Raw genomic sequence first — 14,627 nt, 5'->3', positions numbered from 1 at the left:
CAAGCCAGACAGCTAAGTCGCATCTGCTAAAATATGTATGTTCGACAATATGGAAGCCTCACGGTCAGGGGTCTTCCTTTCGTTCTTAACAGGCTTTCGAAAGTTAACCTAGTAATCATGAGTATCGATCCTTTACGAGGGACCTCTCTAAGATAAAAGTCTTTAAAATAAATGCGGTTGATCTTCTGGGTGTAGGTACAAATAAGTCGAATAATTACACATTACTGTATACAATCATGATGATAAAGACAGAGAAGATCGAGATTTTAAAAAAGGTGATATTCTCTTCCTGAGAAAAATAATCATGTAATATTGTGCCATAGCTGTTCACGCATATGGACGTGATTGTACGATCCGTATCACACCAAATTCTGATATATATATATACATATATGCTGAATTTCGTATAATTTATTTCTTTATTTGCAAAAATTATGTAGTACCTGTTGTTAGCGGATCTTAAATTGCTGCAAATTCTTCAATCATTGCAAATAATTTTAAGCATCAAGAAAAAAAAGAGGAAAAAAAGTTACTCTTTTATTGGCAATTAACTTTATTAACTTGTAAGAGGCCTTGCTAAACTTGATACGTCAGTCAATCACGTCATCATTATTATAACACTCCAAATATTGTGCATAGACCCTCTACCGATAGTCCTCTAGATAGATTCAATCACGCTTTAGCATTTCTACAAATGATAATCGGAATAGCAGTATTTTGAATTTGACAAATGAATGTTTATACATAAAGTTGGAGCATACATGCCTTCAAGTCTTTACTTTTTATGCTGTGCCAAAGTTTTGTTAAGAGGTTTAATCATCTCGTTACGCAGTTACCGCACCATATGTCATACTTTCTCGGGCCTATTTACGGAAGGAGCACCAAACATTGTAAGCCTAAAAACCATCTAGGGCGTATAGTGCGCCTTACTGAAGACAACAGCACGCATAACTCAACGCGGAACTCCGTTCAGCTCCAAATCGCTAAAAAATACTAAAAAAATACTGATTCCGATTGCAAATTAGCGCGGAGTTTTTTTTTTTTTCCACTATACAAAGCGGAAAATAAAAGAGAATCCACATGTGAACCAGCCAGCAAATTGTCTTTCTGTGGGTAGCAGTGATGATATAATATTTAACAAAGCTAAGCAATTCTTTTGTCCACACAGGGATTCTTTGATATATTATACGTTTTATGTTAATATTTATTATTTTGTTTAGTAGTACGATAGGACACAGCTAGGATGGCAATGTTCCTGAATTTTTTCTATTCTCACCAGTTTCATCAGTCGATAAATTCCGATAAGCAGATGGACCCAAAATGGATATGAATGAAAAAGGCCAAAAATCGAATGTGATAGCTTTTTTCCCTTAGGTGACATTGAGATAAAAATTTTTGCATAAAATCCAATGTAGGGCGTATTTCTTGGAATCAACCAAAAGTTCTTCATGAGCTGAATCGGTCTGTAATACACTTTCAGCCACCTAGGTTCTACTTTTTGGCTCGAAAGTGCCGTTTGAAAGCATAAACTTAGCAGTGTGTTCTAGGTAGTTCCTGACACCAGTTGATAAATCCTGATTAGATGATACAGGTCGTATACCTGCCCCGAAAACCTTTCCAAATAAAAAAACGCGATAATTCTACTAGTTGTATCAGTTTACGTATGTAACAATGGAGTAAAAATTAACTTTTTTGAACAAATTTCTTATAGATATCATTTGAGAAGCTAAAGCGAAAAATGCAAACTTGATTTTTGCGTAAAAAATATTTAGTTCATTTTCAAATACAAATCCTAAAGTGTCCAAAAACGGATATAAATATTAATTAGAAGAAAATTACTCGGATATAAACAATCAAATAGCAAAGGAGTATCAAATATTATCATGACATCTTTAATTATTTTTTATAAGAAAAATTAAAATTCTCAAGTTCCTTCTCTATCGGTGGTGGTTGCCCATTAAAAGTCGACCGAAGGCCAACTTAATTCGCGCATGTCCCTCATAGATCGACTGACGTCAGACCCTATTCACATACACTACGGAAACAGGGTCGATCAGCCAACATTAAAAAGGACCCGTAATTACATTGTAAACCAGCATATTACGAGAGAGACAAATCGAAAGCTGGCTGAATTCCTTAGCAAACACATTAGAACAGGCTGATAAATACTGGTGACGGATTACGTAAAGCATAGCAATTACCATGGGATAATTGTTGGTGTATATTTATTAAGGTCTAGGTTAGGTTGGGTGTAACACGAAGAGATCACGTAAACAAATAGGCGCAGGCTAGAAGCCTTCAGGTTCGTTAGGCGCTGTTCAAAATTCAATAGCATTTCGGAAAACTTTTCATTTATTTTGTATAGCAATTAAAAGATAAATGCTAAGGTGGCAATAAATGTGCAAAAAACTTATGCACTAAAATTGACAAAAAAAAAAAAATTTACAGTATTTTGAACGTAATTAGTCCTGAAATTCTATTCAAAAATGTTTGTTTGGGACTAATAAAATTAAAACTGTTATAGAATTTTTCAAATTAAGATATAGAATTTGTTACTCTGAAGAAGTTATTAGAAACGGCTGGAACAGAAAGCGAACTTGAAAGATTTTCGATCGAGTGCGGGTTATTTAGGAAGAAAGAGGACGTAATGAGATTGGCCAAAATGATACAGTATTTTAACTAATAATTCTGCTTTACCTTGCAGACCCTACTAGCCTTTTATGTAACAGTCTTTTGCCATTTTCGAGGGACACATATTATTTTAATAACGAGATGTGTAGAGGACAATGCGCAACCACGATAGGCTCTAAAATTTTAGGCCGCAATTTATCCGCAGTTAACTTTATGGCAATTTGAAAAGTAGTGATGGTATAGGCATCCTCGGCGCCGGTTATCCATCCACCAAATCTAATGAAAACAAGTGCATTTGCTTTTCGAAACCTTTGGATCGTTTTCAAAGTAGAATCTGTTTATAAACATCCTCGTCTTTCAATACAAAGATGTTACTATGCGAAGCATGTTTTAGTGAGCTCATCGTGGTCCTTTTTAAGGGTCTCACAAATCAACAGAAATTCCTTACTAGATACTTTACGAACGACTAAGAATCGGGGCAAGAATGATCTCCTCTACGAGGTAGGCGATGCGGTAGGATTAAAGCCTAGCTGACGTCCATTTCCAAAAACGTCATCATATATAGGAAAATAGGTTTTTAAACATAAAACGTATCTTGCGAATATGTTTATATGAATCATGGTGATACAATCAGATTATCGAGACTAAAGCATTATTACATGTGTCGGTTGTTTTAAGTGTAACCTTCCAGCTTCAGTCTATATATATATATATATATATACGCATTACGTTTGCCACACCTTTCAGTTTTGTGGTTTACCCTGATAAACCATAACATGGGAAATTTATGGTTTATATCGATATGTGGCTATACACAATCGCACCAAGTGAATCAAGTATTTGCTCAGTTTCCTTCAAAAACCCAACAATCGTTGTTCGGCAATTCGTTTTATATTGACTCGGCTCTATCAGCCATCTTGTCAGTGAATTCTCTACCAAGTGTGTGGTAATCATAATAAATGGAATAGCAGATAGCAGAAAGACAGCTTCACTGGGGGGTGTTAGCGGGGTGGGGGAGTAGTCTCCAGAAGTGAACGTCCAATAATGAGTAAAGCTTCATCCTAGGTCCGGGCTAAATTGAAGCGCTATAAGCGATTGTCACAAAATGAAGTAAAAAAAGTAACTTACTTGAGCTTTAGATCAAATATAGAAACAACACTTTACGTTGTAATGTAAACGCGAATGTATACACCGGATGAATATACATTTCAATAGTTTTCCGCTTTGGAGTTTAGGTGTTCTGCAGCATTTAAGTGTCAAATAAAACGAATAACTTAGAAACGGATTTAAATGTTCGATCAATGTTGTAAGGCATAAGGCCAATATGATTCATCATCAATATTACTGTAGGACGAATTTAGAGCGTTAGATTAGGAGCTGTGCGGCTCGGGCTAGTCCGACGTCTGAGAAGGATTCAGCGGAGTTCTGGGTTTAAAGCTTAATGCTCCGACGAGAGAGGCGCGAAGGCTAAAAACAGTCGTAGTTGTGGAACTAAGGCTAGTGATCCGCACGTACAAAATTGAATTGGTGTTTATCCTGAAACGTGAAATATATCAGTCTAACAAAAATCGTAAAACACTAAATATATTGTTATCTTTTTTTGTAGTCCATAGAAATGTGTTCCTTCGAGCAAATGCATTTCAATATTTGATTTACGAACATCTGAAACAAATCGCTTAGGCTGCAATATGGTTTAATCATTTGGCCAATTTCAATGAAACTTGTATAGTAATTGCTTCCTTTTTTTTGGGAGTAATATCGTGCGGTTTGAAAATCTCCTACCAGGAAAAAGAGCCACGCCCGCGGCTCTTTCCTTGGTAGTTGATTTTTAGACAACTTGGCTATCAATATTTACGGCTAGTATAGGATCACGGCCGAAGGCCAATAGTGCAACAAGTTACGATGTACGCCATCAAGCAAGTCCGTTTGGTAGCCTCTTTTACGAGAGAAGGCAGCTTGACCTCCTAATTATTGCGGTGTCATATACACAAACACCGTATCGTAGCACAGCACGCTAGACCGCCCACAGCTCATGGCTTAATGCTGCCATCGCAACAAATGAAGGCCCGGTTGGTCGACTTCCTCTGGACCTATTGTTCGTCGTACAGCCACTTCTGCGTTCCACTGCTGGATCAATAGAGAACGCCAATCGCAATTTATTCGAATCTCATTAACAACACGGCAGAGGACACAGACGTTGGCTTAGCCTCCTACGTGAATTAAAATCATTATCACCTGCAACACCCCTTACTGTTTCTCGCCTGATGAAACCATCGGCATTGTACTCGACGATGACCATTTTGACAATACACATTCTATTACATGCGCTAGCCGCCTGTATCGACCGTAACAACGGAGAGACACGCTATTGGCGGGAACATAGGTGGCCTAAAGTGGCATTGATACGGTGGTTGCATGAGCGTCTGTCGATTGGTCATCGGATGTCATAATGATCAGCTTCTGCACGGATTGTAACGGATACCTCTATGTGCTTGACAATGGGTGGAGGCGTCCGTGTGTGCATATCTGTGATGTGCTATGTTTGAGCGAAGCACAGGAGGTCGTGGGTATGATTTAGAAGAAGATAGCAAGCAGTCTAGATTTGATTCAAATTTCCTGGAGAATCGTTCAAAGCGACGCTGGAACACAGTGGGAAAGAGAGAGCGGGAAAGAGAGCATATGGTTGCCACCGGCCCGCCATATGGAGGAAACTAAAATAGGGGAAAGAAGGCAGACAACGTCACGCGGAAAGGACTACAGCATTGTCACGCAGCGCGACGGCTGGATACACATCAACAATGTACCCACAATTACGTCCGTCGTCGCCACGCCGCCATGACAACAAGCACCTGCACAAGCTGTATTCCGGCAGTGCCTGCTGCATGTCCCTGCACGAGGTATTATTACACACGAGCACACACACAGGTATATGTATATACATACACGATTCCCGTTTGTACCCGTGCATTGACTCATACGCAGGCAATCGACAGTCTGGCATTGCCTGCATACTGCTTCGACAATGTCGAGCTGCACTCTGTTCTGATTGCAGTTTGCAGGTGAGACAAACTCTTTTTGGTAGTGGTAATAATAGGAGTGAAGGAAACACGATGGCGGACCAGAGAAGGGATAGGCCAAGTGACGGAGCAGAATGCGATCGTGGTTGAAGGATAAGCTGGTGGTTAGGTGTGACGCGCTGATAATTTCTGCATATATATACAGTCTCCTGTTGGCAAAAAGTAATCTCGGTTGAACATCCAAAGACATATCGGTCTTTAAACGGCGGGTGCTTTCATATCACGCACCTTATGTGTCAACAGTTCATATATATATATATATATACGTATGTGTGTGCATGAGATTGCGTATCTGGACGTGTTGGATGTCAGAGACGTCTAAATACGAATGCTCATGTTGACGTTGTGTTTGCATTAGAGCCAGGTAATTTTAGTGGTCTCTGGAGGCATCCTATTACCGGATGACGCGTGGCGTAGCATAGGGACTATTTTGTTGATTAGCTTTGCTTTCGGTCGAACTAGGCATTATGTTAATATACTCGTTAATATAATGGAACAAATCTTCTGTCGCCCTACCGATTACTTACCTTTAATTGCTGCTCTGAGGTTTCCTGCGGTTGAAATACCTGCGGAGGTTCCGAGGCTGCCGGAGGAATACCGGCTGTTTGATAAAGCGACGTCTGGCTGGGCAGACCACCACTACTGATACCGTTTAGGTTGTTCAAGCTGGCCATAACCAGCATGTTGACTGATTAGAGGTGCGCTGCTCGCCGACGACCGAACTCTCGTCGGCTTCGTTCGTATGCTTGTTACTGTTAATACCAGTTGTACGAGTAATAACAGTAGCTTGTGTTGATCGAGTCGAATAGCCACCTGCGGACGGCTTGCAGCTCTACCGATCAGTCGACCTCGCCTGTGTCAGAGCGTTGGTTTGCTACGGTCGATTGTCCCGCCAATTCGTAGAAAAGGTCGAACGAACGGGATGGCCGAAAGACTTTAAACTAATGAAAAACTCGATGTCAATTAGTAAGACTCCGCAGACTCTATTATTTCATTATGATTTTGACTCTGTCTGTTGTGTCGCTCCTCTCACGCTGCGGATGCACATAACTGAAGAACCTCTAGCAAGAGATAAGGAGGAAGGAAGAGGAGAGGGGTGAAAACCGGGGATCGGATCGATCAGATTCGATGGAACGGCACAGTCAATCAGTGTAGTTAACGCTGACACCCGCAATCAATCCTACTCGACGTCAGCGTGCTCGGTAGTGGCGCGTAGTGCACATTAGACTACCGGCTTTGTAGTGATAAGGGAAATGACCACGATTATATACTACAATGATACAACTGAAAGCAAAGAGATATTCGAAACCACAAAACAACGGCAGTCACTCCAGTAATCAACAACAGGCGGTGCCGTAGTCCTCGTCACCGCCCGTCTCGTCGGGTAGACGTAAAACAATGCTTCCTTTTCAACAAGCGTTATTGCTCAGTATATCAAACATACCCCGAGTGAACTCGCTAGCAACACAACAGGCAACTAGAACTGGTGGGTCTGCATCCGAGTCACGCGATGAAGAGTCTGTCAAACGGCGACGTCAGCATCCTGAAGATGAACGGGAACACTTAGACATTTAGTTGCACTAATTCTAGCCAATGTGTCAGCTACGGCGACGGTTTGACCTGTACTGTTTCCGCATTGAACGCTTCGTCTCTCTCTTTTTTGCTTGGTCGGTCGCTCACCCTCTCTCTCCCTCTCTTCAGAACGAGAACGTACTATTATTACACGACTGCACACTCATCACTAGGAGAGAAATATCGGCACGCGACACCTCAACTAACACTTTGTTATCTTTCTTTGCGATGCTAAGCTATCGCACTTTTGACGCTTATCTTTTTTGCATTGCTAATTGAGAACGATTGTATAAAATGACGCAGAAACACACTTGACAAAGAGGCCAAGGGACAGAGCAAAAACTCGACGCTCATCTTTGTCCGCATTTGTATTGAACAATGTATATATATTTCTCTGGCCTAGCCATAGTCGTTAGTCACTGCAGTGATATTGTTTCGTTGTACCGTATCCGTCTCGACATTAAAGCATTTCCGTCTAGAAATTGGGATTATAACTATTCACTTCCGGTCGAGACCGAAAATGACAACAGGCACAGGTGTACACACTCAAATACACATACACGCAGATACAACTCAAAGCTCTTTTGTTGGCGTCATCTCCTGCTCCTCGCCCTTTTCGTTTTCCTCTTCGTCGAAATTTCGTTGACGATCGTCGATAACTAGTTGACGCTTATTGAAAACAGACGCTAGTAATATTACTATACCAATAATAATAATAGTAATTATTATTATCCATCATTAGCGTATGGAATGAGACATACACATAGGCTCTTAAGATAGGGAGTAAGTGCCGTATGCCGCCGTATGGTACGTTTGTCACTCTCTCTTGCAGCTTCCGCGTAGAGTTTAGGGCCGGCTGAAGATAGAGTTAACTGGACACCTTATGATACGGCTCCCCTTCGGCGTTCCCTTCTTATCTTTGGTTTCTCCCTCGTTTTCACTTACGTAGAGTGGCGCTAGCTGGCTGTCCAGTCTGTGGCGGCTGATGATGCTGCTGAGGCACCGTATACTTTACCATCAGTGACACGACGACCGTCACACGCTTCTTGCTGTTAGACGTCTCTGGCCGACTGAGCCTCAGACCACGTGTGAGAAGCGATTCGCTCAGCTCGATCTCGATGTTACCGGGGAGCGGTGTCGGACCCGGAGAAGAGAGAGCGTCACCATTTAGAGGGAGGGAGAACACAGTCAAGCCGAATCGAAGAACTGTCAGCGATGGCTGGAAGGGTGAGTGGAAGGAGGGCCCCAAGGGGAAGAGCCGGATTCGAGGGAAAGGGAATGAGACAAAGGGACCAGCAGCTGCAGCAATGTTAGCATTGCCACTGAGGACCGCAATTTTCCTTATACTTTCGATCGATAGACATATCGAAATATTTGGTCGAAAGATCGACAGAGTAAGGACGGAAAGTTTGAGAAAAGAACAGACGTTAACCTGATATCTGATAGATATAAAGGCTGACAAGTTTCAAGTTGCAGTTACAAGATCAAGCATGTCAAAGCTGGTGAAGTTTCTACATATGCATGTGTATATTTGTCAACGAAATGGATAACGAGAAAGATGGGGTCGCATACAGCAGAGACCATTTGCCGTCATCCGCTGAGGAGTATCTTGTATTATATTATCTTGTAAAATGTCCATAATATTCTTGTAAACTTTGACAGACTTTTTGGTCGGGATCTGTTTTCTACAGGGACGACGTTCTGTCCGGCACAGAGGAAAGGTCTCCATTAGTGGAGAACTGGATTTCCATATTGCATTATTTGCAATTCCTTTATCTTAAGCTCTGAGGAGTTTTAGCTGCTCGCAAGGCAGCTCGACCTTCTTTCGAAGGGCAGATCTTCTTTCATTGGACACACGGAGCGTAAAGCCAAATGAAAGCTATTAGTCAGGTTTTAGCCAATGAGGCGTTCTAAGGTTTACTAATAGACCTTTTGAATTCACCGAATTCAAAGCATGTGTTTTCGAATTATTCAGTTCTATCATACTGCCTACATATCGGTGATGGTAATAGGTAATATCTTCTCGGAAACTGGAAAACTCAAAAATGCATTAGCATACTAAGGATAGTACGAAACACTTAAATCACTGAGGAAAAGTTTGGAAAAAAACATCAAATGTTTTCCCTTTATCTGTTATCCGATTAGACTAAGTAGACGTCTGTCGACGACGATAACAACAAGGAAAGATAAAGCACTCTCAGCTAACAAAAAATGATTATGTGGGTGGTGGTCTTGCGACCACCAGATCGCGAAGTGATCAAAGGGCTTTATTGCGAACGTTTGCTTTCAATTGACTCGTCAACCTGACACAAAATAAACCCGTATTGTAATTTTGGAACAGATCGATTATCCGACTTTGTAGGTAGGTAACAAGTAAACCCAGTTTGTCGGGGCCACTTCTTCATGCACCACTAGGGGGATTGATCTGGGAGCTAAAGCAAGCATATATGCTCTATTTTACAGTTAGTTCCCCATACTAACGTATAAGAGTTAAGGGAGCGACGACCGATTATCTCATAGAGTTTCGTCTTAATCTGGCCTCATTCTTTTTTCCTTCCTGCGCTTTCCTCTTATCATATCTTAATTTTTGCGCATTTTTGCCGCAAGAAGGCTTCTAACCTAATAAGGTTAATTTTATTCCAGAGAGCCCTCGAGCACACGATAGCCTCTTTTATTTTTTTGAAAATTGGCTCGTTTTCAGAGGCAGCATAGACATTCAGATACTCGTATACGTAAGTATACATACATTTGCCGCTTATCCGTTTCGACTTAAAATTATACGTCTTATGGCAGATATTTGACGGCGCTCGTAGAGAATTATTTGTCGAAACTTAGTAGAGCTAGTAATTTTCGGGGAAGTAATCGCATTTTCAGTTTGGATTAAGCGTAGCATAAGCAAAAATGCTAACGCGACCAAGATATCTGGGATGAACATATATATCTAATTTAGCTAATAATGTCCTGGTTGGAACCAATGAGGTTCCGTGCGTCTGGCATAGGGACAGGGTATTTTCAGCGAAGAAAATTTCGTCTCCCTCACAGCGTAGAAATAAATCACAATATCCGTTATCTTGTGCAGATTAATTGCAAAAGCTAATCTGTTTCAGGACAAAGGCTTGGATAAAGAAACAGGAAATCTTGGGAGAAATACAGAAAGTACAGACGATGACATGACTATGTGTTTACACTGACGTCGATAAGAAATGATCGTTGACCAGAATTAAGGGTTAATATGCATCGGCCTTGATCCTGTTAACGCATATGACGACAAAGCCAACAAAAAACATAAATCGTAATATTTAGGATGCTTTATGAGAAAAACAGCCCGATCATATCCTCGGAAAATACGTACACGAAAGTTTCAAGAAAACCAAGGAACTCAGACAAGGCTGCCTAATAATGCCGGTATTTTTTGTCCTGTGTATAGTAGAAGTACAACATGAATTGATAAAGACACCGAACTAACCTAACGTGCAGCGTTAGAATTTCTTCAAAACAAGGTAATTCAGAATAACTGCGCTATTTTCGCAGATGGCCTAGTTTTTGTCGCACGTAGCGACCAGGACGTGGATATATATATATATATATATATATATAATAAGATACTATACATGGAGACAGTTAATCTGTTCAATTAAGGCTGCAAAGAGCCCCTCAAATTTGAAAGGGGGCTTTAGTTCAGAAGAAATTTACAGATATTTAGCAGTCACAATTAGTTCTCGAAACCGGAGAAAATATGGATTAAAAAGTTGGCTAAGGCATTCAAATAACTTCATGCCCAGGCGCTATAAGCGTCTAGCAGATTTTAGATATCCAGGGCTCACCAGAAACACCCTGACATGCGAAAATAAGCTAACAATAATGTCGCGAGCTAGCAGCAAGGTGTTCGGGAAGGACTCAAACATGTGGCGAACAGGGTCACCTGAATATAAGGGGAATATACTATCGTATCAAAGTTTTTTTAAGACAATGAGTTGTTATGGAACAGTTACAAATTGTGGGAGGCTCAAAGTAGAAGTAGATTTTTCGACACAATAGACTTAATGTCAGGCCATGGTTAATACAAAGACAATAATGGAAACTCGTAGAAGTAAATCTTTGTGGAACACAAAAACTACACAACAGAAGAACATATCCAATCAAGAATGAATACAGCTTCAGGTGTTGGCAAACGAAAAATCACCTCTGAACTCGTACGATCTAGTTGTCGAACAATAAACATCGAAAATGGCTAGAGGAAGTCGACTAGATAAGACGAGGACGACAAGAAGCGAAGTATAATGTACCTACAACAATAACAGAGGCAGTCCATATTTTGCCCACCCCAAGACACCTGCGTCGCCGTCTGGTACTTATTTTACTACATTAAGTGGAGAAATAGAGTCGAAGACAACATGTGGCACTACAATGTAATACAGGGCACCTGAGTGAACGAACACCCCTGAGACGCCTGCTGCTATCAGAGAATACTGACCACACCTCCATTCAAAGTGATAGTCCGGACCTCGGAATTGACATCTGGAACATAAGTTCTTCCGCGAATTGTCCGTACCCACCTTTGTCTCGAGTAACTTACGGCACGGCTGCCATACGGGAGGACGCTACCGTCATGGCAAACTGTTGACGTATCAGAATACCCATTACCAAATCACACCGAATTAACATACCGAACCTTTTTCGTTTGCAAAGGTTGTACTTGACTTTATCTTTATAGTCGCGAAAAGTTTCTGAGATTTCACTGCTTTTACCATTGAAGGGGCGATTAAAATTCGTGAAGAAGGCATGAAGAAGGAGCCTCTTCGGTATACATATTATCCATCGACTTCATATGGTTCATGTTCTTAAGGACAAGCACATGTTACTATGCTACACACTTCATTTTTTTAAAAAGAGGCAACGTAGCTGTGAATGCAATATTATTATATATCATTTATTTAATACATCCTAGTAAGTACGAGTTCATATCAACTCAGATCGTACATTAATCCATCGAATCATCACTATCGCCGATCGTTAAGAGATTCCATCATTTTAACACACAACGCTTAAATCATTTGCTAGTAGGCTGCGCTGATGAATACGTACGCAAAGCTACCCTCAACAAATGCGTACGATATGCCATTACTAAGGCGCACATGGAAGAGTACCATTTTGGTGCGCTAAGAAATACCTGAGTATCCATACATGGGTACTGTGTAACAAACTTTAAAATAATTGTAGACTTTATAATTTTTTTCTTGTTTTTTCTTATTTTGTTTACCTAGACCTCAAATAACAACAGCGCTGTAGGCCGAAAGCGCTTCCTAGACAATGGCCAGACACTTTGATGGAAAGCTTCGGAAACGAACATTTACCGATGCATCAATAGACGGCCATGACTTGTTGTCAGGGCTGCTAGCAACCAAATGCCGAAAGGACTACGAAATCCTGCTGCATGTTGGTTAGCTGAGTCTGGGCTCACTGCTGAGCTTTCACTGGGGCCTGTGCTCAACAGTGTTTTCCTACCATCATCATCAGCCGCTGCCGCCGCCGTCGCAACTCGGCGACACTTGAGGTCATCAGCTATTGCTTAAACTGTTCAAGAGAGTGCACCCTTCCTCTTAGTATCAGAGGCGATTTTCTAATGATACATGACATTTAATAAATGCAGACCTCAGAGCAGCCAAACTACGCAAAAAATAAACGAGACAAAAACGGCAGGTAATGTTCAGGATAAGAAATGCAAGTTTAATTTTTTTTTTTTAAATCATGCTTTTTTTCTCTATAATATCTATATTCAAATGAACAATACATTTTCGAGGTCGAACTAGTGGTGGTGCTCGATAAGTCTGTCCCAATATATCTGTTCAAAAGAGTTCACTGTAATTAATGTAAACACATGTTAGTCATCATATATGGCCTGAGGGTACGTTTTGATATAGGGTGCGTTCGCATAACGCATAGCAATAAGGGTTCTGCGCGAGTATTTACAATGCCTTCAAGCAATACGCGTAGTATTTAACTAAAGCGAAAGAAACCCCGCAAGCTTTCAAAAAAAACAGCGATGCTTAACCTACAGACAGGCTCAATCGGGGCCACATAATAGCTATGTTGTGAATTATAAAAAAATAAGTCTAGCACGCGTATACGTAACGTGGAATGTATACAACAAAATAAGACGTTCGATCAGTCGTTGTCCTTTCTGGCCGTCTGAATAAAGACAGCTTCCCGACAAATGGGCCCCATCGACTAACGCTACCTTTACAGTTGACATATTAATTAGAGAAAATAACAGTATTAAAAAGTAATTCAAGAGCGCTTACCTGGTACTGGTAAGTACTAAGTCGAGGAAAGGGTAGGACTTCCGGGCCAGTTGTTCTGTCTTAAGCTTTATTTTGGCAAAGACACTTATCGCAGCGACCTGTGTATTTGTCAAATTAGTGCGCTCAACTGAGAATATACTAAAAAACGAATGTTTTTTAATTCAGCAAATAATTAAGTGCTTCTGTACCCCAAAGCACATGTATTTATTTTCTCATGTGTATTAAAGAAACCCTATAAAATACTGATGTCTTCTAATCAGCACTGCCACATTAGCAGTATGTGTTTATTTGAGTGCTCAATTGATTCATCCAAATACATACTTTAATAGGATCGTGGAAGCGGTCACGGATTAAGTTCTAGCCTTCAGTGCGTAGGCCCCTTTGTTGAATGATTTATTGAAGAATGTCAACCGAGCGAATGAAGTAGAAACTTTTAGCATTTACCATTAAATCATATCTCGCTCATATATAAATCATAAACGCTCTAAGAAAGCTTTTCAAGACCGACCAGATCTGCAGTATGGTATGTCAAAACAATTATTACAGATGCAATTACGTGACCTATTAAAGGCTTTTAAGGTCTTAAAGATAACGGGAAGATGTTTGTAGGTCAAAGACGCTCAGTTATTCCAGTTCTATAAATCACTGTCAAATCGCTACATGATCACATTACATATAATTACGAAGCCTTCCATCTTATATACATAGGGCTATAAACTGTTTTTTTTTCTGTATATTATCTAAGGGGCCTGAACGTGCTATGCAGCCTTGCTATTTGTTCCACTTAGATGATTAGCTAACTTACTTCACTCGCTTACTAATTGCATAGACGAAGTATTAAGGAAGAATGCCGGTGGAGGCATACATCTGGACACGGACACGTAGGACAAGGACACAGTTAATTCAAAGTTCGGTACATAAGAACCCCGGTCAAAGCTAAAGCTCCAAATAGCGCAATGTCATTCAGCCAATACACGGATGTTGGGAACGTAATTAGGAAGTATCAAGTAGAGAGATCAAGTATCGTGCAGCTTTCTGGCTAGGG

The 14,627-nt window shown here is 40.6% G+C and overlaps 1 protein-coding gene across 2 annotated transcripts in view; it reads right to left on the bottom strand.

Moving 5' to 3' along the window:
- The window catches only part of LOC111244353 (uncharacterized), a 70,937-nt gene extending 62,545 nt beyond the window's left edge, over positions 1 to 8,392 (bottom strand). Inside the window, exon 1 of one of the 2 annotated variants that reach the window (XM_022791360.2) lies at positions 6,236 to 8,392. In XM_022791360.2, coding sequence (XP_022647095.1) covers positions 6,236 to 6,391 — 156 coding nt within the window. In that variant the 5' untranslated portion in view covers positions 6,392 to 8,392. The remainder of the gene's footprint in view (positions 1 to 6,235) is intronic. The other variant, XM_086979042.1, reaches the window with a different exon arrangement.
- Positions 8,393 to 14,627: the final 6,235 nt, after the last annotated feature.

Source organism: Varroa destructor, unplaced genomic scaffold, assembly GCF_002443255.2.
Source record: "Varroa destructor unplaced genomic scaffold, Vdes_3.0 BEIS01000002.1, whole genome shotgun sequence".
NCBI lineage: Eukaryota > Metazoa > Arthropoda > Arachnida > Mesostigmata > Varroidae > Varroa > Varroa destructor.
Note: the sequence above shows the minus strand (reverse complement) of the source record. Positions and strands in the feature narration are given on the sequence as shown.